Genomic DNA, 24,129 nt, shown 5'->3' on the forward strand with positions numbered 1-24,129 from the left:
TGGGATAGCCAGTGACCCGGGGGGGGGCTTCTCAGAGGTGGTGACATCCAGTTGAGAGCTGAAAGACGAGTCAGCCGTCCAGAGACCCATGGGAAGAGCCAGGCAGAGGGAGAGGCTGATGCAAAGGTCCTGAGGTAGGACATGGCAGGCCAGAGGGGGTCCAGGTGTCCTGCTGGTCCGCTGAATTCTCTTCCTAACCGGACAGGCTTGCCTGACATTTCAGAGTCCTGTTTGCTGCTCTGGGGCAATGGGCTTGTGCTCTAACCCTCATCCGCGGGGCGCAAACTACAACAGCGGTCAGAGTCCTCCCTCCTGGGTGAGGGAGAAGGGAAGCAGTGGCCTCCTCCACACCTAGTACATCCTTTCCTCCCCCCTCCCCATCCCCTTGGGGCCAGCCCTGTTCTGGGGTCACGGACTGGCTTCTCCACGTCCTCCGTGCACCTCCTGGGGTCAGGGAGAAACTCGACTGCCAAACATCTGTTAGCACTCTGGGTGGAGGGAGGGGACATGAGCTCTGTAAAGGCACTTTGGATGCGTTCCCAGGCTCTGCCCCCACCCTGACTCCACAGTCCAGGTAAGATCCAGGCGCCACTGGGTGGGTCACCCTGAGGCAGAACTGGGCTATGGGAAAGGTCAGAACTGGGTGTAGTCTGCTTCTGCCCTGAGGCGACAGCATTCCAGGATGGTTCTTCTAGAAACTTCTAGAACTTTCTTCCTAGAAAGTTCCTCTGCGTGCTCTCCAGACAGCGTTTGCTGCTTCCTGGAGGCAATGCAGGGATCGATCCAGAGTCTAGGAATCACTGAGGTTGTCCACTGTGGCCTGCTGCGTCCCATTAGGCAAATCTCTCCCCCCCAGCCCTGTCTGAGATGCAGGTGAGGACAGGACTGCAGCCCACCTTCAGGTGTGTGAGTCACCCCTCTCCATCTTCCACCACCTCCTGTACTGGCATTTCCTTACCATTTTTCTTTAAACCAGCTTGCTTTTGTTTACCTAAATATATTCATTTATTTTTACAGCTTTATTGAGGTATAATTGGTATACAGTAAACTGCACACATTTACAGCGTACTATAATTATTTTTAAAGGAAGCGTAATATCACCCCAGATAGGGAGAGCAGAGCCACACCTGCCATAAATAGGAGGTAACTGTAAGAAGAAAGTCAATGAAAACAAAACAACATAATTAAATTCTCACTAGATCCGTTGCCTGCCTCGGGTCCTGAGTCTGTTTTCTCTGGGAGGAAAGGGAGGTTGGTGTTAAAGACACGTTAGCTCCCACAGAGACTTTCTCCTTAACATAATCAGAAAGATTGAAAGAAAAGAAAAGCGAACTGTTTTCGTGCTGGGTAAGAACATGTTTCCTTCGCTCCATCAGCCTTGCTATGAAAACTACTGAGAAAGTAACAGTAACAGTGGTACGTGTTCACAGGGGCATGTGAAGGGGGCCCCGCCGGCTCTGTTTCCCCCTGGAACTCACGCAGCATCCACCCCATCTGCATCCCCAGCGCAAAGTCTCAGCAGCTCCCCTGCCCCCAGTCCAGGCTGCAGCCATGGGTCCAGGAGTCATTTAGCTTCTCTTTGTGCCCATCCCCACCCTGTGCTTGCTTCACCACCAGCAGAAGCTATTCTGGGGGGCCAGGTCCGGCCCACCGCCTGTTTTTGTAAATAAAGTTTTATTGGCACACAAGCATGCCCCGCCCCACCCCATTTACTTATTGTCTCCAGCTGCTTTAGCTCTAGAGACCACCTGTCCCGCCAAAACAAAAATACTTATTATCTGACTCTTTACAGAAAAAGTTGGGTGACCCCTGGTTTAGACCAACAAACCCGTCACAGGCATGAATGAGACTTGGTCAGGGAAGTCAACCTAGCGAATGGGAGGCTGGAAGTAACTGCCCATCAACCACGAGTCCCTCAGTGAGGCCCCGGGGAGGGTCCGCTGTGTGCCAGGCTCTGGGCCAGGGGCCAGGGATTCACTGGGGAAAGAATGGGGATGCCACTGCCTCCTGGAGCTCATGGCACGGGGCCCCCCAAATGGTGCAAAGAAGCGTCTGTTTCCCAAGCACCTCCCGGGCACTGTGCCTCATGCTTCCTGGAAACCCTGACTGTGGGTCTGATGCCCCCGTGTCACAGAGGAAGGAGCTGAGGGGCAGGAATGGGATTTGAACCCAGGTCCTCGGGTTGCGAAGTCTGCGGACTTCCTGGGCCAGTAGGTATGAGGACCCATGCCACGAGGGAGGATGTCGGCTGAAGAAGGCAATTAGGATTGCAGGGAGCAGAAGGCAGCTTTTGTGGAGGCCACAAGGTAAGTGGAAGGCCCTTGGCCTCAGAGGTGGGGCGGAGACCGCTCAGGGAAACGGAGGCTGTCGGGGCCCAGCTCTGACCCAAGGTCTAAAATAGAGGCTCCGGGAGCAGGAGCCCAGCCCATTGGGAGAGGGGCTGACCGCGCAAGTTTTCCCTGCTCTGCCCAAACCCCATCTCTCTCTCTGACAGCTGTGAGGTGCGCCCAGGACCCGAGTTCCTCACCCGCTCCTACACCTTCTACCCCAACCGCCTCTTCCGAGCCTACCAGTTCTACTACAGGGACCCCTTCTGCAGGGAGCCTGCCCACTCCCTGCTCATCAAGGGCAAGGTCCGCCTGCGCCGGGCCTCCTGGGTCACCCGAGGTGCCACCGAGGCCGACTACCACTTGCACAAGGTGGGCATCGTCTTTCACAGCCGCCACGCCCTGCTCGATGTCACCAGGAGCCTCAACCAGACCTGGGCGGGCCGGGACTGTGCCCAGCGGCTGCCCCCGGCCCGGGCCTGGCTGCCCGGGGCACTGTATGAGCTGCTGAGCACCCGGGCCAAGCGGGACTGCACGGAAGCCCTGGGCTTCACCATGCATGAGCTCAGCCTGGTCCGCATGCAGCGCCGTCTGCAGCTGCAGCCCAGGGCCGGGCCCCGGCTAGTGGAGGAGCTATACCTGGGGGACATCCACACCGACCAAGTGGAGAGGCGGCACTACCGGCCCACGGGCTACCAGCGCCCACTGCAGAGTGCCCTGGTGAGTCTGGGGCCCTGGGAGGACGAGCTCTGAGCCCCAGCCCAGGGGGCCCTCTATAGTCTGGTCCCTGCCTAGGACCCTCTCTGCATCCCCATGCTGGCCTGCTTGCCTCAGGACATTTGCACATGCTGTTCCCTCTGCTTGAGACATCTTTTCTCGGGTCTTTATAGGGCTGGCTTTTTCCAAAGGAACCACTGCTCAGCTTGTCTGTGTCTGATCCTCCTGACATCCTTCTTGTGGGCCCCACAGGGTCCCCTTTTGCTCCTGCTGGGCACATGGGCGTGGGCAGGTCTCTCTCAGTTCTCAGATCAGCTGTTGCCTCCAATCCTCCAATCCCCACTTGGCACATTTTCCAGCACTCAGCTTGCTCTGGGCTGCATGGTTTATTTACCTGTTAACTGCCACTTTCTCCTCTAGAAGTAGACTCTGCAAGGGTGGGGCCCCGTTCCCTCCTGTGTCCCCACACATGGCCCGGGGTCTGGCATACAGTCAGGGCCAATAAATCTTAGTCAACGAGCAAGGGAGAGGGCAGCCCTCCTCCAGGGCTCTGCTGAACGGCCACAGAGCCCGTGGAAGGTGCCCCCCAAAACTGTGTGTTGACCTCTCTGCTGTCTGAAGCTCCAGATGTTGAGTGCACCCCTTCACACTAATGCCGGGTAACGCAGCACTTCTCAGACTCTGTTCTCAAGATGCCATCACTTGGGCATCTTCTCAGAATGTAGAGTCAGGTCCTGTGGTCTGGGGTGGGGCCTTGGACTCTGCATTTCCAACAGGCTCCCAGGTGGCCCACGGACTGCTCTCTGGGCTGGAGGCTGCCCTATAAAGGGAGATGTCCTTCCCCCACCCCAAGTCCAATGTGAATCTCACTCGCAGTGCTTAACCTAGATTTTAAATTAAGCGGTTACAAACACAGCGGCCCCGTTCGGGAAAGATCTGGTAGCCCTTCCCTGCCTGATGGGCACACGGGCAGAAAGACCTGGGCTTCCTTGTGTGATATATTCTTGGCACGTAGCGCAGAGCCTGGCCCACACGGGGTGGAGGCTCAGGACTTCTCCAGTGCAGCTGGTGAAGCCTCGGGACCACCCCCCTCCTCAGAAAAATGTTTGTAGGAGCATAAAATAAAATACATAGAATTTAAACAGAAACCAATTCCATTAAAATAGTTACCCAAGTCTTAAAGCATTATTTGTGACACAGGAATCCTAGGACTGTGAATCCTTTATTCTCCCTGAATGTCAACATGTCCCCAGCATCTGCAACATTGTTACTAGGAGACAGGCAACAAGGTCAGAGGTTCCAGAAGTCACAGGGGTTTGGGCAACTACAAGAAAAGTTAACTTTTATCAGTTAGGGTTCATTGAAACTGAAGTCCAGGTAGGATGCCGTGTGCAGAATGTCTCTACTAGGTACCAAGGAGTATTCTTCAAAAGTGAGAATGTATAGACTGGAGGCCTAAGTTTGGGAGCCCCTATCAAGTGAGCTCTTAGGCGAGCCTCACATCATTCAGCATGTATTGAGTGCCTGCTGTGTACTCAGCACTTAAGGAGCTAAACCAGATGGGTACCTTCTCACCTCTGGGACCCCAAAGAAGGGCACTAGGGATGAGCCCTGGGACCCTCTTCTCCTCTCCCACCCCCTCCTCCCAACCCAGGATCTGGGGAGCAGAGAAGAAGCACAAGAAGTTCTCATAATCAGAAAATCAGCCGGAGTTCTTTTCATGACCTCAAAATTATTCCCTTTTTGGCAGCCAATGTTCTAGGCTGGTCTGACGTTAATTCTACTTAGAGAGGAGAAGGCACTGGCAGTGGGGTGATTACCGGTGCCCACCACCTCGTTAGGAGGGCAAACTGCTCTGAACACAGAGAGGACGGACTCCTGGGGCACAGAGGATGACAATTTTCATGTCTCCCCAGGCAGGGCTCTGGGGCCGCGGACTCCTGCTCTCCTGCTGCCTGACCAGCCAGGGTGACCAATGCAACCTGCACTGCGACTGAGCCAGGGCAGGAATGTGTGCCGACGTGAGCAGTGCCAGATGTGCAGACATTAAATTAAATATCTGCTCAGCAACTGCCCCCTCCCCAGGAAAAAAAAAAAAGAGAGAGAGATAGAGAATTTCAAAGAAAATACTGCAGATAAACCCCCAAGTAACGAATTAGTCGTTACCTTATGCTCTCTGGGGTCCGAGCCTTGCCCATGACCCAAACCAGATGGTAAACATGAACATTTTTAGCAGTTAATTTAAAACCAATTTGATCCCCAAATTCATTGCCTGGATGTAGAATCCTAATCAATCAGCCAACACTCAACCAAAATCATCTAAGCCTGGTGTCACCTCTGGGGGTTAATTAGAAACTGTTATGTGCTGTTTGAGAAATAACTTTATGTAACAGGTTTGAACCAGTAAGAGCTTGGCTTCTGCACAAGTATGAATTCTGCTGGCTGGGGCCTTGTTTATTAACACGTGAAGCTCCGGACGGCTGCAGAAAGACGCCAGAAAGCGTTTCCATCTTCCCCCCACCTCAAAGGCATCGGAGGAGGGGACGCCTGTTTGCTCTCATCGCTCACCTGAAAGGCTCGCTAGCTCTCTGTTTGTCTCTGTTATGCAGAAAACCACTTGCCCCAAATTACCAACCAGTATCTCAAATGTCCTGCCTGCAGAAGATCTCTCTTCTGCAGGGGGAGTAGGGAAGGACGGCCCTTGTGTTGTTTTGATGTAATGCATTCTACTCTGTCGATACACACCGGTGTGACCACAGTCGGAATGTGGGTTAAAATGCCTAAATTAGACTCTTATCAGCCAGCCTGCCAATTACCGGCACTTCAGCTAACTACCCCGCCTGCTCATTTCTTCCCATCACACTTTTGCAGCCATTTACTATCATTTCAAATTGCTTTCGAGGCCTCTGTCCTCGAGTCAAAATCCCCCCAAACCAAAAATAATATAATCTTTCATATTATGGAAATCAAGTCAAGTTTAGGTTCATTTCAGACACAAATAAAAAGAGTTGAAAAAGTGGCAATCTGAAAAAGGAAAAAAAACAAACTGTTTCTTAATCATCCGATAGTTTCTTTCTAGACGAAAACTCCTGAACGCCACTTGTTTGGCATAAAACTCACCCAACAGCAATCTGTGGAAATCGTTTGTTTTTTGCAAGAAAAAAAAAAATGGAGCTGATTTCCCAGCCGGGCTCTCCAGACACCCCTCTTTTCCCTTGTCCGTCCCACCTGCACCCCTGGCCTGAGGTTTCCTTCTGGAATGGCAAAAGCAGGGGACGTCTGCTAGGTCAGTACCCACGTCACCCTTGCTTTGACAAGTGGTTGTTCCCAGGACATTTACCTTTCAGAGTCATGCTCTGGACTAAATTCTGGGCAACAGCTCCCTTTCAAAACACAAAACAAAAACAAATGCGAAAACAAAAAAACGAACAACAAAAAACCACATCAAGATGTCTCTATCTGGTTCCTTTTTGGCCTCTGCGGAGCTTTTTCCCTCCAAAATGCAGACCGACTACTCCCACACGCTTTGGTTTGGCATCTGTTCCCCGTTGATGTGTTTTACTGTAAGCCCAGTTCTGTGACCCTGGAAAGCAGGGACAACTGTAAATAAGGCCAAAGAGAGAGCAAGGCCCATGCACGGCCTGGGGCGACGGAGGGCCGAGGCTGTAGCTGACCACTGGAGGGAGGCGGGTCCCCCCATCGTAAATAACACTACCGCGAACATCTTTGTGCTGCATCTCTTCTCCACCATCCCCTCGGCGCACACTCTAAGCGGTGGGGTTCCACAGGCAGGAGTATTTTAACGGACCTTCGTCCCTGTCACCGCATGCACTTTCCAAGGCAGCGAGGGAACAACACTCACCTTCCCAGGGGGAGGTCCTTGAAGCTAAAGGAGCCTCTCTTCTCCACCACAAGGTGGGGAGGGCACCGCTGTGAGGACAGCGGAGTTTTCAGTATGGAAGGGATGGGGAAGAGGGGCCAGATGGCACGTTCTAGCCCATCTCCGCCACTTTCAGGCTGGAGATCGTAGCAGGCCGCCAGGCCCATGGAGGTCCAGCATCTTCAGTCTGAATGTGTAACACTTGCCCGAGCGGGGCTGAGCACAATGCCTGGAGCTTAGGAGGCTCCTGAATGTGACCGCTGGGCGGGGGGAGGGGGAGTCACAGCGGGCCAGGAGAAAGGCAATAAACTTGAATGGTCGGATCTCAGGACCAAGCAGGATGGGTGTGAGAAAGGCCCCTTCCAAACCCCAGGGCATACGGCACCTCCACTCCATTTTTCCTTCATCCATCCATCCATTCATTCAATCAGTATGTGCCTGCTGTGAGCCAGGCACCGTGCCAGGCCCTGGGGATGGAGTAGCCACAGGGGCCTCCCGGCCTACCATCCTGCGAAGGGGACGGGTGGACAGAAGAGGACATAGGAAGTGGCAGGTCTATGATCTGGAGAGTTCTCGCTAAGGCCTCGCTGGGCTGAGACACAGAGGACCAGAAGGAGCCCATCAGGCCACACCTGGGGGGATTTCCAGGTAGAGGGACAGCAGGTGCAGAGGCCCAGAAGAGGGAGGAGCTTACTGAGATCCAAGAAGAGCAAAGTGGCCTTTGGGGCGGGAGGCAGGGAGTGACCCACGGGCGGGCCCCGCGAGACCCCTGTTCCCGGCTGCACCCTGACCCCTCTCCACCTTGGACAATCACTGTTCTGTTTTTGTCTATCCTCCACCAGCACCATGCCCGCCCCTGCCCAGCGTGCGGCCTCATTGCACGCTCCGACGAGCACCACCCACCCGTGCTGCCCCCGCAGGTGGCCCTGCCCCTGCGCCTGGGTGGCCGGTGGGTCAGCCCTGGGTGCGAGGTGCGCCCCGCCGTGCTGTTCCTCACCAGGCTCTTCACCTTCCACGGGCACAACCGCTCCTGGGAAGGGTATTACCGGCACTTCTCAGACCCCGCCTGCCGCCGGCCCACATTCACTGTGTACGCGGCCGGCCACTACACCGGGGCCACACCCTCTAACAAGGTCCTCGGCGGCACCGAGCTGGTGTTTCAGGTCACGCGGGCCCGAGTGACTCCCATGGACCAGGTCACCACGGCCATGCTCAACTTCTCGGAACCGAGCAGCTGCGGGGGCCCAGGGGCCTGGTCCCTGGGGACCGAACGGGACGTCACAGCCACCAATGGGTGCCTGCCACTGGGCATCAGGCTCCCCCACGTGGAGTACGAGCTTTTCAAAATGGAGCGAGACCCCCTCGGGCAGAGCCTGCTCTACATTGGACAAAGGCCCACAGACGGGTCGAGTCCCGACACCCCGGAGAAGCGTCCCACATCCTACCAAGCGCCGCTGGTGCTCTGTGACGCAGTGGTCGAGGGAGGCTCCGGGCCCCCGCCACACAGGCCTCTGTGGAAGCCCCTCCGTGGTGGGGGGCCCTGTCCTCCGGTGGCCCCTCTCCCCGCCCTGCCCCTAGCTCTAGGGCTGCCCTTCCTCAAGTGGTTATGAAATTGGTCTCTGAGCTCTAGGCCGCCCCAGGGGACTCCCCCCGGGCACAGACTCCCCCACGTATCCCTGAGAAGGGCCCGCTCTTCCCTCTGCCCCGCTGTGGATCCTCACAGGGCCCTGCAGTTGTCAGCCGGCCTGGGTCCCTGGGGGCTCAGCGCCTGAGTCCAGCAGCACCGGCCAGGCCTATGCCACGGCCAGCAGGTCAGCTCGCGCGTTGACTGTGAACCTGGGAGCGGCAAGGTCAAGTGCTGCGTGGTTCTAAACGCCGGCTCCCGGTCTTCCTGGGCAGTAGGCGGCCCGCAGCCCCATCTGCCGCCCCGTCCTTGGCGCTTTATGGAGCAGGAGCGAGGCTCTGTCTGGGGATGCCGAGCCTGTGGACTGTTGTTTAAAGATTATTAATTTGAATTTAGCAATACAAACTCAAACCAGAGCCATGAATTAAAGATGCTGCTGCGGGCTTTCGGTACTTGGCGGGTTTCTGGAAGAGGGCTTGTCTCTTCGGGGGCAACTCAGTTTTCTGCCGGCATTTGTCTGCACTTGCCTGTGCGTCTGCGAGTCGGGCCTCAAGCTGTCAACACCGCACACGCATGAATCGGGCCCTCGAGGGCCAGGATGCGAAGGAAGCCGGTTCACCAGAGCCCCCAAGAGCGCCCCCCTCGCCCACACCTGGCTGGCTGCTGGGGGCAGGTCTTTGGAGGTGCGCCGCGTTGCCAGCCTTTGGAAAGTAATTAATACTAATGATAGCGGTGACACCAAGGGGCTCTGTAATTAGCCCCGTACAGGCGTCCTCTGTTTTCAAGATTCCCTGTGCTCAACTGACAAGGAGGGAGACAGACCTCCAAATGTGTCTTTGGGACCAGCCTAGGGAGAGGTCGGGGTCACCAGGCTACTCGGCAACGTCTGGAAGAGGAGGCAGCCTGTTCGCCCCGATGTCCTCCTCTGCTCAGAGGAGGCTGTCATCCAGGTGGAGACAGGCTGTGCCTCTGCGGGGACCCTACCCATGTTCCCCGGGCCTCATCTGTACACTGCGAAATTGACTGGCATCCTGGTGGGCTCGAGGGTTTCCAGGACTCTGTGCCTATGACTCGCCCCCTCCCTTCCTCCACCCGATCCCTATCTCTGGCTCTTATCACTGATCTCGAACAACAATTGTCTGTGACGCTAACGATGCTTTCAGAGGGAAGCCCTTGTCCTCCGTTAGATTTTGTGGGGTTCCACCAGCCCGCTGAAATTGCTCTAACTTACCTACCCATTGTTCTTAAAAAGAAAAAAGACTCACCAAGTTAATATTCTCTGTAGGTCTCAGAGAGCTAGGAGTGTTCCTGGCATATTTACCAAAGTACAAAAAATAATTAGATTATTTACGGTCTCAGACTGCATGGGAGGGGTGCGGTTCCTGGCGGGGATGAGGGTGGGTGGCGATAATGTGTCCATGGCTGAGCAGGTCTTGTATCTGAGGCTCGAGGCAACCATGACACCATTTGTCATCAAATTTGAATCTTTTAATAAAATTAAACAGCCTGAAAAATGTTCTTGCTGGTTATTAAAGTCAACCAAGGGGATTATGGCTCTAAAGAAAGGAAGTGAAGTGTCTTCCAGGGAATGAGCAAAAGAGAATAAAACCAGTGGAGGTAAATAAAACCCGGCTCTCTGTTACACCCCTTCGGTTCAGGCTACTGCCCTGCCCTGTTACAAATTCTCCAGGAGCTTCCAATGCACTCAGAATAAAATCCCCGCTCCCAGGTCAGTGATGCCTGCAAGGCCCAGCTGTGCCTCCCCTCCTGGGCTGCACCGGCCTTCCTTCTGGCTCTTGATCGCAACAAATTGTTTCCCACCTCAGGGCCTTTGCATGTGTCGCTGCTGCTTCTCTTCCCCCAGATCCTCAGAAGCTTGGCCTTTTCAAGTCTCAGACCAGATGTCACCCGCTCAGGGAGGCCGACCATCAGCAACCCAAAATGGCAGCCTCCCTTCCCCTTCTGTCCTTCTATCTATCCACCCGTTCCATCATGCAGTCTCTCCTTTATAATGCTTACTGCTCACCATCAGAGACGACCTCATTTGTTCGTGTTTATTCTCTACCTCCTCTACCACAGCCATAAGCTCTGCGGGACAGGGAAGGGCTGAGTCAGTGCCTGCCATCTTTTCCAGCAGGGCCTACACATGCTCAGTAAATACAGTCGAGGAAATAAATGTTTACAATCCCAGTTAATCCTTACGCCAAGACCTGTGACGAGACCACATGCACATACCAGGCGGAGCAACCCTTGGCGGGGGGGCGGGGGGGGGGGGACGGGGGCAAGGGGGAGGGGGGAAGCCGGGGGGGGGGGGCAACACGGGAGGTGAGGGTGTGACTCTGCTCGTGAGGATGTTAAAGGGTCAGAGAGGAGAAAGGGCTTTGCCCAAGATCGCCAACAGCTGGGCCCCAGAACCCGAGGGCTGAGCATCTGTCTTGGGGTGTCCTTCCGGGGTTCCAGTCCCCTCACAGGGGTGGGGTTCCGTGACTGTATTTGGGGAAAGCAATTCAGAGCTGCTGTGGGCTGAAGCGTGAGCCACTTCTAATTAAAGGCCCCCTGCCTGGACCGAGGTGCCCTCCCTTCCAGGGTCTCTTGGTTCTGGAGCAGAGGACGCTGACAGAAAGAACTATGGCTGGAGAAAGGACAAGCAGCCCTTTCCTCCAGGGCTGAAAGAAGAAGGCGTCATTTGGGGGCCTGGGGGGCCGAGGGGGCTGGGTGAGAAGCCCACAGACACCAGCCTTCTGGCCCCTTTCTTTGCTCCTTAGAGAACCCTCCGCATAAAACCCAAGATAGCTTTAATCAACAGAGGGGAAAGTAAAACCCATAGTTCAGTTCAAAACAAAACAAAACAAAATTAATGTTCTCCATTCTATGTTCAGTCACGTTTAAAAGGGAAGGAAAAAAAAACCATGCAGTTTATAATTTCATAGTGCAAGCTCCCAGGAGAGTAAATGAGGCTTTTTTTTTTTTAATAAAAAGTTTAAATTGTATACAGCTCTCAGAGGCCCATTAACTAACAGATGCTGCTTATCAAAAGAAGCTATTTCTTTGCTTTTTCTAAGCGAATGTGTTTAATCTCCCAGTGGTGCTACCGGCCTGAGAAAGAGCAGCTCACAGTGACGCGGGCTCTGCCGCACTCAGGCCGGTCTCAGGGGGCCTCGGTGACTCAGGCGTGAGGGAGGCTGGAGGGGACAGGGCGGGAGCAGCAGCTCCTGACGCAGAGGATGAAGGGAAGCGCATCAGGGCCACCGGTGGGCTCCCCGGAGGGATGGGGGGCGTTACTGCTCCCTGGGGGTGAGCTTGGGCCTAAGTGCGTGGAAACGGTTCCTCCTCACACACACCCCACTAGATGGATGTGAGGACTGACGGCTAAGCTGGGCCCCCAATCCGTCAGGGTCTTCTCTTCGCACCCCCCCCCTGCCTGGAATGCTCCGGCACCTTGGCTTTCACCAGTCACCGTTGAGGACCCTATGCTTTGTTTCCTTACTGTCAGCGTCTCTCCTCCAGGAGTCCCTTGACGGCTCGCCCGTCTGTCTTGTCCCCCACCATGCCCCCAGCATCTGGAAGATGCCTGACACAATAGTAGGAGCTCAGCAAACACTGGCTGAATGAGTAAACCCTCCGAGTACTGACTGGAGACTCCAAACTCAAGCAGCCGGAGGACAGCCACATACTCTAAATCCGGCTTGGAATTTTGACATTGCTATTATTATTATTATTATTATTATTATTATTATTATTAAGATGGGCAGAGCAGAGCCCAGACTGTGAACTTGAGGAAATCTGTTTTCTCCTACCCAGGCTCTTCCTAAGAAGGGCACTGGGGGCAACTGCTGTCCCAGAACAGGGGTCCACACAGCCTGACACGGGCAGGATCCCCTGAGAGCCCCCTCAGGTTTCCCACGTACCGAGGTCCCAGAGATGGGGAGACCCTCAGCATCATGTAGGCACCCAAGACTTTCCATCTTTAGCTGTGGACGTCCCAGCTTCAGTTTCCTCACCAGGAAAACAAGCTGAAACACCTGGAAAGACCATGCCTGGTAAGAGTTAATTTAAGAAGAAGCAATGTCGTATTCTAAGACGAATGGCTTTGAACAAAAATCTCAGCAAGCATGGGTCTTCTTCCAGTGATGTCGTATTTACTTCCTAAGGGTTATTAATTAATAACCTACTACTCTCGCTTGGTATTTTTTTAATCCCTCTAGAGAAAAATAATTAACAAAACACTAATTTTTCTTGGTCATTACTGCTGTTGTCAACGGTCCGTTTATTAAGAACTACATGTAGGTACTGAGTACCCGACGTGGGTTGGGTGGAACACACGCTTTCACATCTACTTCCTTCTCAAGCCCCCAGTAAATTATGGGAAAGGAACGAAGAGGCACAAGGTCACGTGGATACATAGGAAAGGAGAAGTGTCAAGAAGAGATGGTAGCAAACTTCTGGAGTCTGGAGGGCTGATGGGCAACACGCTGACAGCAGGTGAGAGAGAGTGGAGAGAAAGGTGTTGCCAGGCCGGTTTAGGGGTAGGGGTCAGAAGCAAGTCCACTCGTGCTTAGGAAGCAGTGGTCTAAGGAACCCTGGGGGCGGGAGAATACTCGGGCTGGAAATAGGACTATTTGAAAGTCTACAAAGGAGTTTTACCCTCAGATCCTCTTCCTAACCCCTGTATGAAACCGGAAGTGTAATCAGGGGATGTCTGGACTTGGAGATCATCCAGGGCAAGGTGTCATGCTAAAAACAGTGGCAGCAAAGAAAACTCTGCCCATTAAACGGTTGGGTTGCACAGCCTCCTTCTCCTTGAGAGATAGTGGCCAGGCTTCTGCTGCCAGGCAGGAGATAGGAAGATTCCAGAGAAATGAGCCCACACCAAACCAACTTCAGATACTGACAGCTGAAGTTCCCCCAAGGAGATGTCTGTGAGGTCCCCACCCCGTTAGCTTGCACAGACACCCACCATTCAGCAAATCCCACCAACACAGATGCAGCTCTCTAGTGCTTCACTCATAACCATTCCAGGGCAGGCAAGGATCGGCGGGCATTTAAGAAAGCCTCCAAAATGTGAGAGACAAAAACCTACCCCAAAGTGACCAGTAAGAAGCAGATGATGCAGGGGACAGAACAACAAAAAGGACTATACCAACCTTGGTGAAAATAATGTCAACCTTTTAAAGACCATCAACATTTTTCAGTCCCTCTTACTTACAGAACAAGAACGAGAACAAGAAGAAGAAGAAGAAGAAGAGGAAGAAGAGGAGGAGGAAGAGGAAGGGGAGGAAAGGGAGGAGGGGGAGGAGTAGGGGGAGGAGGGGGAGGGAGGAGGAGGAGAAGAACAACAATAGCAACTAGAATATCCTCAGTGAAAAGTATACACCTAGCAAGAGCAGGTTGTTAAATACAAATAATAGTATTGAGAAAGGAAAGGATTCTTGAAAATTATAAATATGATGACAGACAAATCAAGACAAAGTTGGAACTTCAAGCTGAATTTCTTTAGAAATTAAATTTAAAAAAAAAAGGATCAGGAGTTAATGGTATTAAACTTCTTAAGGGCAACCCTGGAAGCTGGCAACCAGCAAATGTTCTCAAAATCCTCAACATGAGTTCCAACCTTGATTTTTTATACCCAGCACAACTATCAATTAAGTGGGAGGGCAGAATGGAACACGTTCAGATGCGTAAAGTTCTCAGAAAAGTTATCTCCCACACACTCCTTTCTCAGAAACCAGCTTAAGGTTGTACTCCACCACAACAAGGAGGTAAAACAAGAAAGAGGAAGCTAGAGATCCAGAAAACAGGGAGATCCACCCAGAAGAGAACAAAGGGAATTCCCCAGATGATGGTGAAGGAAGGGCCTTCCTGGGATGAGAGCCAGGCAGCAGGTCTGGAGACCAATCGGGCCAGAGAGTAGCAAGAGAACAGAATGCTCCAGGACGGACCTTCCCGAGAAAATACATAAGAATCACAGAGTACCAAATGTGTGAATGGTCTTACACTTCTGTCAGAGTCTGGGGCTGAATTAATGAAAGCTATATAAGAAACTAAACAGGGAGAGAAGGCTTATGTATAAAAGGGAAATATAAAATACCTTGCTGCGAACAACATTTAAGTCTTCCTCAAGCAAAAGGATACTGTCATAGCCAAAAATCGTGCCATAACAGTATGAGAGGGAGGGGAAGGAGACTGACTGTGCTTCAGCCAGAGGTGGAGAGAAAGGTTATTGAAGCCAAATCCTTACCCTCCTTAGAAGGAAATCAACAGATAAGATCTAGAAGTGAAAACTCAAGAAAAGTAATATAGCCACAGGACTGAGAAATACAGATGTTAATACGAGAAGACAGCACTAACATGGCTGCCTCTAGGAAGGGGAGGCACAGTGCCGGGAGGCACTGGTTCTCACTACAAGCCTGCTAGAACTACTTTGAATTTTACACGATGCACACGAAATGTTTTGGTAAAAGGTAAAATTAAAAATGCTGCAAGGGGCGCCTGGGTGGCACAGCGGTTAAGCGTCTGCCTTCGGCTCAGGGCGTGATCCCGGCGTTCTGGGATCGAGCCCCACATCAGGCTCCTCCGCTATGAGCCTGCTTCTTCCTCTCCCACTCCCCCTGCTTGTGTTCCCTCTCTCGCTGGCTGTCTCTCTCTCTGTCAAATAAATAAATAAAATCTTTAAAAAAAAATAAAAATAAAAATAAAAATGCTGCAAAACACACGACACATGGAAAGATGCTCAACACCACTCATCGCCAGGAAAATGCAAATCAAAACCACAAAGAGATACCACTTCACTCACACCTGTCGGAATGGCTAAAATCAACAACACAAGAAACACCACATGTTGGCAGGGATGTGGAGAAAAAGGAACCCTCATACACTGTTCGTGGGAAGGCAAGCTGGTGCAGCCACTGTGGCAAACAGTGTGGAGGGTCCTCAAAAGTTAAAAATAGAACTATTCTATGATCCAGCAATTGCACCACTAGGTATTTACCCAAAGATACAGAAACACTAATTCAAAGGGATACATGCACCCTGATGGTTATAGCTCATTTACAATGAGCCAAATTATGAATACAACCCAAGTGTCCATCGATAGATGAATAGATAAATATGGTATATACATATACGAGGGAACATTACTCGGCCACAAAAAAAGAGTGAAATCTTGCCATTCGCAATGCGACAGACAGAGCTAGAGAATATTATGCAAAGCAAAATAAGTCAGTCACAGAAAGACAAATACCATATGATTTCACTCATCTGTGGAATTTAAGAAACAAAACAAATGAGCAAAGGGGAAAAAAGACAGCAGAAAACCAAGAAATAGACTCTTAACTACAGAGAACATACTGGCGGTTCCAAGGGGGGCGTGGGGATAGGGAAACAGGGAATGGGGATGAAGGAGGGCACTTGTCGCGATGACGTATGGTGACGCATGGAAGTGCTGTATCGTACATCTAAAACTAACGTAACACTGTATGTTAGCTATCTGGAATTTAAATAAAAACTCAGAAGAAAAAAAAACCACTGCAAAACCAAATCCAACAGCAAAACCTAGAACTTCCCTTCAAATTGCTTTCAATCCAGTAAGGACAGACTATGGCAAGAGAGGTTTCAAAGTCCTTGGGGGACAGGGGTGGTGGAGCAGGGAGGGTGCCCTTGTGCAGGCGTCCCAGGGTGGAGGTGGGGGTAGCAGTGGTTTGTACAAATTAGACTCGTTCTCAGGGTCTGAGGCTGAGGGAAACACAGAAGAAAATGCCCAAAGAGCCGGCCGTGAGCTGTCAGCCCCTCCTCACACAGCGACCAGATGGATACCTTCTGATGGTTTTATCATTACGAACAGAAAACACTTTCTGTGCTTTGGAGTCGCATTTAGGACTGGCCATGTGACTGCAAGGCAGGGGCTGAAATATAACAAGGGGTCTTGGCCTGACTTTTAAAAGCCTCCTGCCTTCCGTACACATTTTCCTAACATTTTTGAAGTAGCATAAAGGTACATTTTTCAAAAAGTCCGTAACACTAATTTTGTGTTTCTCCAAATTTTTACTCTTTTTTTCTTTGAAGTGATTTTAGTGGTTAAGCATTGCTAAGAAAACAGAAAGAGAAGTTCTACTTGGACAAGGTAAAGCCTCCACTCTAAGTGCAGGTCTCCCCCATTGCAGGACCCCAGCAACTTCCCAGGCGGCATCTGTCTTCTTGATGCACTAACAATGAGACGATAATGAGAGATAATGCTAGAAAGACTCCGTTTGTTGAGTAGAAAACACCTGTACTTCACAGCTTTAAGGATGACCACTATTTCTAGTCCCTCTTCCAGAACTCCCCATGGTCTGAGACACTGAAATGTGCCTCACTTCTGCCCTCTGTGATAAGGACCCCTAGGAAGCAAGAGGATATACTCATTTAGACCAACACCATCGGGACGTCGCTAGCAGAGGTCAGGAATGAGAATCCGATCAGTTGGCAATAAAGCCTTATTTATCGCCCCCTGCCCAATCCATTTCTATACCCTCTGCAGCAAGCAGTTTTCCCAGGAGTAAAATACTGTATGTTCCTATTTCCACATTCATAAATGTACCCCTTTAGAACTGCATTTCTGCTGTTCTACCACTGGCCCTTTCTGTGGTTAAGACTCCCCTTCCATTAAACTTCCATCATTCCAGGTCTTCACGTGTGTTCAAACGACCTTTACATGTACAAGCTGCTCGACCTCATGCAAAGAACTGTGGACTGAAACCAAGAAACTGTGTGCCCTTTCCATGTGAGCAAAGAAATGCAAAAATCAGACATGGCAACGTGCTAGGGGAGGGGGAGGTAAACAGTGCTGAGGAGCTGGAATGTTCTCCGCGGCAGCCGGTGGGGAAGTCACGGGACAAAATTTAAAATGCAGACACCCTTTGACTCAGCCATTTCTCCTCTAGCAACTGTGCCACATTATTCTTGCTTGTGTGCAGGGGTATTGCTGTAGCTGTGTTTATAGCAGTCAAGACTAGAAGCGGGTGAAGTGCACCTCTATGGAGGGCTGGTTAAGTCAATTACGGGCATGTCACAGAGGAAAACGACAGAGCCATTAAGAAAATGTGTGCGGACATGATCTCTGACATATTACAAAGTCAAAAAACATTCACGACAGGGCGGGCTGCATGTACTGCATGTGTAAGGAAACACGGGGCTGTGCATGCTCGGACACACGTGCAGAGAGCGTCTCTGGAAAGAGGCAAACAGGAAACGGGACAATCAGGAGTCTCTGGGGAAGGGCAGTGGGATTGGGCCTGGGGGGGGGGTCTTTGTGCCGTCTTTTGGACTGGTGTCAAGTCTTACCGTTTGCAGGTGTTACTTTTTCAAAAGAAGTTAAAATGTTGTCATCAACGTTCTACAAAGATAACACTGTAAGATGGAGAACTATCCACCATTGCTTACAGATAGGCCGCCCCCTTGCAAACTTGGAAGCATCTCCACCAGTCAGGACTCCATCGATTGGTGACAAACCCTCCCCACCCCACCGACACGCAGGAAAGCACAGGAATGCGTGCCTGGCTCCCACACTGAGGCTCCGGGGGCAGAAGTTTCCTCATCAGGAAAATGAGGAAGTTGACCTAAGTCATCCCTTCGGTCTGCTTCCGTCACGCCAGATATCTATGATGTTTCGTTTTAAACCAATTTTATGTTCCTAAGAATCAGTGGCAGAGCAAAGCGATGGGCTCTGGTATGTTCTCTAAAGCATATCTAAATGCTCTTAAGCCATCCATTCAAAATAATTTTACACTGAAGCATCCTTTAAATATATTCAGAGCACAGAATTTATTGAACAGAATACGGAGACAGCTAGTACAAAAGTTTATGCCTTGGCAGGGCGGGTTTCATCAGGCCGACACGGCGGAACATGTGAGAACACGCTCTGAATGGCTCTTTCGATCTGGACACTGCAGAAATACATCTCCTTCCCTCCGGGAAATGTAAAGTCAGCCATAAAACCATGAATTTATTACATATCAGATAACCAGAATGGGTGATGGTAAAGAGTCCTTTCCTGCACCAACTTTTTAAATGAATTCTCTGTCAAAACAGGAAATACAACTTAAAATACAGAAAAGAAAAATTATGAAAACGATAGCATTCTAAGACATCTCTTAAAAGACTCCATCCCCAAAATGTTAATGTACATTGAAGTCAGAATAAAAACACACACCACAAACTGCAGAGATTCCCCCCCCCACCACAAGACAGGGAGAAAGCTGTATAGCAGAGGGGGACAGTGTGCACCATGAAAATGACTTCCTTACTCACAAAGGACAGAGGAGGTAAAGGGAACATTTAAATAGATCACTGAGTTTCTTATAGGAAGTTCCAAATCGCAGCAGTTTATAAATTCTTTAAAAAGGAAACACTAGCAGCAGAAATGAGAACCAAATGTACTTTGCAGTCCGCTCTCTACACATAAGCTTGAATCACTTTATTGAGGCTGCTTACGAATGAAACGCACAAAAACAAATCACTCCTGTTGATTAGTTCCTCCACGTCTACAGTAGCTAACACACAGAAGGTAAACCGATAAATGTTTGCTAAATACGTGAACGCTGAGGACAAGCAGTTCTTGTACACACGGTGTCGGGAATGCAGACAATAAATTCTGACCTCTGAATCCAGCTAGAAGAGTCAACGGAAAAACCTCACTTTCAATGAATGCCGCAGTTGGAGGGCCACAGCCGAACGCAGTTGACGTCCAAAGTACAAAAGAAAGATGGGAATGCAGGTGTCCGGTTCATAGAAAGCACCAGACCTTTTCGTATCACATGGAAAACCATCGAGTCGACGTGAGAAACATGCATGCTAGTTTATCATTGTTTTAAGTCACAAAAAGCTATGCATCCTTGTTAGCACTAAGCCTTAATGAAACTGTGCTGAGCTATGGGATTTGTCCACCCTAGTTGGCATGTCCTGAAGGGAAACAAAAAGTAAACGGTCTCCTGTGCTGCTGGGGCCGGCCGCGGTGCTGGGCAGGGGTGACGCGGACACTCCGCGTGGCTCGGCCTGCGGTAGCCGGGCCATGCTCCGGGCACCCGTCAGAATGCAGCGAGCGCATGGCAGTCCTGCACCCATGTCCATTAGCCGAATGATTAAATATACATCAACCCTGTGGTATAATAAAGTAATTCTAATAGGGCATTGTCACAGGATCAATGTTTCCTGGTTTAAAAATAAACATTAGCATTTATCTAGCAGCAGAAAACTATTATCCCATGGTACTGTTTTATTCAACTGACATCTTTTAATCAAAGCAATCCATATTGTGGCAACATTCCAAGGTATCATGATTGCAAATATCTACGGCAAGTTAGGTAATAGCTATGTTTTTGTTGCTAGCTTTTTCTTCCTCTTCTACGGAGTCGATGCAGACATTTTCTAATGAATTAATTCCATTAGGAAAAAAATCTGAAGTAATTATATTGCTCAAGACAACCTCTCATCTACCTCCACGGGTTTCACTTGTAACTATTATACACAACCGCTCCTGTGTGTTCATGTCTTCTAAATTTTCCAAAATACCGCTGTAATGAAAGTAAGTAAAACGAAACCTTATTTTCCGGGGGCACAGACGATGTTGCTAACACCCCGTGGAGAGAGGTCTGGATCTCCCTGCAGGGTGTTGGCTGGGGGGGTGGGGGGATCATGTACCCCGAATGACAGGCTTGGAGGTGAAGCCCGTGGACTGTGTGTGGCAGATAAGACTCGGGCACAGGAGTGAGAGGGTTGGGAGTCTCGCTGGAGGCCCGTTTTCACAGCCTCCCAGGCCCGCCTCTGGGCTGTTGCTCCTCACCAGGGTCTGCTGGGACTTGCTCCCTTCCACGATTTCCCAGAGAAGGGCAGCGCTAATTCGGGGAGAGGTCTGAGGCTCGCAGCTGGGCTTCTTAAACCTGGGCAGGCCACGTCTGTGATACCAATTTTAATGATCTGCCCTCGCTTCACGTTTAATTTACAAGTTATGTAAAGCCCCACAGAAAGCATCCTCGTCACTGCCTCGCTGACACAGACTGGGCGTTCTCTTTCTGCAGCCCCCAAATTCACTCCCCATGATCATCAGGCAGAGATCTTCAGGCAACGAGAAAATGGAAAACGCACATTTTCTTCACTGTCTGAAGTGGTTTGGTTTCAAAAAGAAAAATAAAAAAGCATCTCAATGCGTGTACGGATTCTGTCCACTTCGTCTTTAGAATAACTGTACGAGGCACGAAGGCAAGCACAGAAAAGGGGTACAAGTGGTCTGAGTGGCTGAGACTGCAAGGTCACTCACCAGAGCCTCCACATTGCTCCTGAGTGGGACCGTGGTCCAGACCCTGTCTTAGCCATCCCGGCCTCATCACAGCCTCCTCCGAGACCGACTTCGTTCAGAATGAGAGGCTCTAAGAAGTTGCTCAATGTAACCTCTTGGAGACTTCATTTCCTCTTGTGCAAAACAGAGCCCTCATCCCCCGCTCCCCGCCCCCGGGTCACAGCTGTTGTGAACGAACATTCTGAAAGTGCTCTGCACAAGGCAGAGGGAGCACTGGAACAATAGCAACTTTCCCTAAAAGGTTCCTGTCAAAGCAGCTCCGTCTGAGGAAGATTAAAAAAGAAAACAAGCCTTCCACAAACCCAATCAGGCCAGGGAAACCCCGAGGGCCCCACTCGACAGGAGGCACGTGTGGTCCCTGAACTACCTTCAAGCACCAGACAGTAATCACAGGCCTTAGCAGATCTGGGTGCAGGAACTGGAGACATCCCTCTACTCATCAGGGGACTTTCTAAGAACAGGTCCCTTTCTTCTGATCTTTGAAAGCATTCACACCCAGCAACAGCAAACATGGCCACACTTAACTGAGACGACCCCTCGGAGTGGTCACTTTGGATAACTCCAGAGTTGGACCTAGTTCTGCTCCTTCTCTAACCAGACGGACTCCACGGACCGGGGCAGGGGAGGCCACCCTGGACCCGGGGGACCCTGCGAGACGCTCTCAGTGAGCTGCCATCGCCAGCAGGGGGCGCAGCGGCCTCTTCACCTGAGGAGGGCTCCCAGGTGGACCGTCAGTGCTCACGGTGATGAGGATGCCTGAGTCCCAGCTCTCTCCTTATTTTTTTCTTTCAAACCAAGAATTTCACAAACCATAACCAGAAACTTGTAAATGGTCCAGTTTAGAGAAGGGACTGAAAATGACAAATGGTATTGTATTCTGACACAGATTTCTGAGTTTGCAAATATAAAGATTTGTGTGTGCAAAAAATATAGGCACCATTTGAAAAATGTTAAGCTACTTACATATGGTACATATGCTACACACACACACACACACACACACACTCACACACACACACACAGTTTGTTTTCAAATTAGTTTGAAAGGCTATTTAGCTGAGCTATCACCGCATTCAGTTATATCTGACCCAACACAGCCTGCAAGTCCCCACTGATATCTTTGGATAGCAGTTCTGTTCCTGGGATTTGTTTGAAAGCGTTTAGGTTTTCACGGATCACTGGAGGTTCCTCATTTTTCCCCCTTCTGTGTTATGTAGGTATAAGCCGTCTCTCTGGGCATAAACTGTTCACTGGTAAAAATCAATTTTGATTTTATCAGTATTTATTACTGCTGGTGCCAGCAATTTAGAAGACTAGAGGGGGAAAAACATGCAAACTAGGAGAAGGAAAAAAAAATTAAAGCTGGGTCTTCATACCTACAAATAATACAGCCTGCTGTCTTTAAGAAGTTTTTTGTATTGTGCGGAGGGAGCTTAAATTATCAATTTAAAAATTCAATCAATAAAGATTTACAGGACTCTGCTACTGCTTACATCTCTTATATATTTGTGGGCTCAGTGGCAGATTTCTAAAACAAAGGCACTGCTCTCAGGGGTGCTATACAGCAGTGCCCGAGGCGGCAGGCAGGAGGGTGGCCTGACCACGGACCGCTCGGGCTCACTTCCTGACCAGCACCCTTGCTGGAGTCAGCCTTGCTCATGACGGGCCAGTTTATTCTGATTATTTGACTCTTTTCCTCTTGAGACAGGCCAGGCCACGTGACGGAACCACACTTCTACCCCTCTGCCTTACTCTCATGCTTCCTCTTTCCTCATTCCAAGACAGACACTCAAAAGGTGCAAGTTCCTCCAGGTCTGAGATCTGGAGTGTCTGTCGCTCTTCAAACGGCCCCTGACCCTGAGCAGTGCTGTGTGGTACACTCTCCCTCTCCCAGCACACTCCTTTCTGACTGGATGATTTACGTAATCTCCAATCTCCCCATCATTACCTTCCTTCTCTCCCTGGGGAGTTCCCTTCTTCTGCTCAGTCAAAACGCTCCATAAACTAACATGCGTTCACCCAATCTTAGCCTCTAAAGGAGAAAGATTTTACAGGATGATCAGTTAGAAAGAAGACAACTCTGGATTTTAAATTCTGATTTTCAGCTACAAACAAAAGCCCACATCTTCTGACAAGCTGAATGCCATCTCCTGCATATACACCAAACACAAAGTCACTTCCCAAGTCCTAGAACAGAACAGATACCCGAGGCACTCTTTTCAAGAGCTCAGCTGCCCCAGTGCAAGCGTGGGCAAGTTCCAGCCTCAGTCGCCAAACCCCACCAGCTGTTTCTGTGAATCACGTTTTCTGGGAACACACAGCCACACCTCTTGAGAAAAAGTCTGCAGAGCCCTGCTCCAGAGAAATGGGGCTATGCCGCACTCCCAGGAACAGTCCAAGACCCTCCTAACCCTGGTCCTTTCGAGGCTGTGAGGGGCTGGAAGCTATCATGATGGGTTTGCTGCAGCTCCCACACTTGGACTGCAGTCCACTTACAGAAAATTAATGGGAGAAGGCACAGTCTTTTCACCTCGTTCCCTAAGTCCCTGGATCCATGTGGACAACATAACACTGGAGACGAACTTCTACTCCGGCAGCCCTCCAAGTGCATGCACTCAATGCCGTCGGAGCACCAGGCGTGTGGCGGCCAACTGGTTCTGCTCCATGTTCCCTGGGAGCACTTGGGACACAGTCACTTCTCATGAGGACAGATGCTACTTCCGTAGGCCGCAGACACCCAGCTCCCAGTCTCTAGGTCCCTGATCAGGTCCTCAGGCCAGAACCAAGGCCCTTCCACCCAGGCCAAGCTCAGGAGGACTGTGACTCAATGTGACTTCTAAGAACTGTCTCCCTTCCGATGAATTTGTCTTTTCAAACCCACCCACTCCTGGAGCCGTGCTCAGCAGGCTTACCCCTCATCTTTCCTGCACGGCTCCTTGACCCAGAGGAGAGCTTTCTTTCTACTGAGGGCAGAGCGGTGGGAGGGCAAGGGTGACTGGCTGCCTCAGATCTCAGTAGTTTTATTTTATACTCTCAGTTGAAGCCAACCACACACACACACACACACACACACACACAAACACACGTACGTTACATACTGTGTGTGTGTATATATATATGTATTCAAGTCATTAAACATATGTATTTCTCATTGATAGGGCTCATTTTAGAACCAACCTTCCAATAACAAAATAATAATGAGGATAAGAATAATAATTTCCCCCCTATAGCAACTGTGACAAAATGACAAAAG

At 50.7% G+C, this 24,129-nt stretch overlaps 1 protein-coding gene across 1 annotated transcript in view; it reads left to right on the top strand.

The window, feature by feature from the left end:
• Positions 1–10,062, top strand: part of APCDD1L (APC down-regulated 1 like) — a 51,506-nt gene extending 41,444 nt beyond the window's left edge. Inside the window, exons 4-5 of the mRNA XM_045808408.2 lie at positions 2,495–3,047; positions 7,767–10,062. Of these exons, the coding sequence (XP_045664364.2) occupies positions 2,495–3,047; positions 7,767–8,534 (1,321 nt within the window). The 3' untranslated portion in view covers positions 8,535–10,062. The remainder of the gene's footprint in view (positions 1–2,494; positions 3,048–7,766) is intronic.
• The last annotated feature ends 14,067 nt before the right edge of the window (positions 10,063–24,129 follow it).

The sequence above is a fragment of the Ursus americanus genome, chromosome 22, assembly GCF_024610735.1.
Source record: "Ursus americanus isolate L20-20 chromosome 22, mUrsAme1.1.p, whole genome shotgun sequence".
Lineage (NCBI taxonomy): Eukaryota > Metazoa > Chordata > Mammalia > Carnivora > Ursidae > Ursus > Ursus americanus.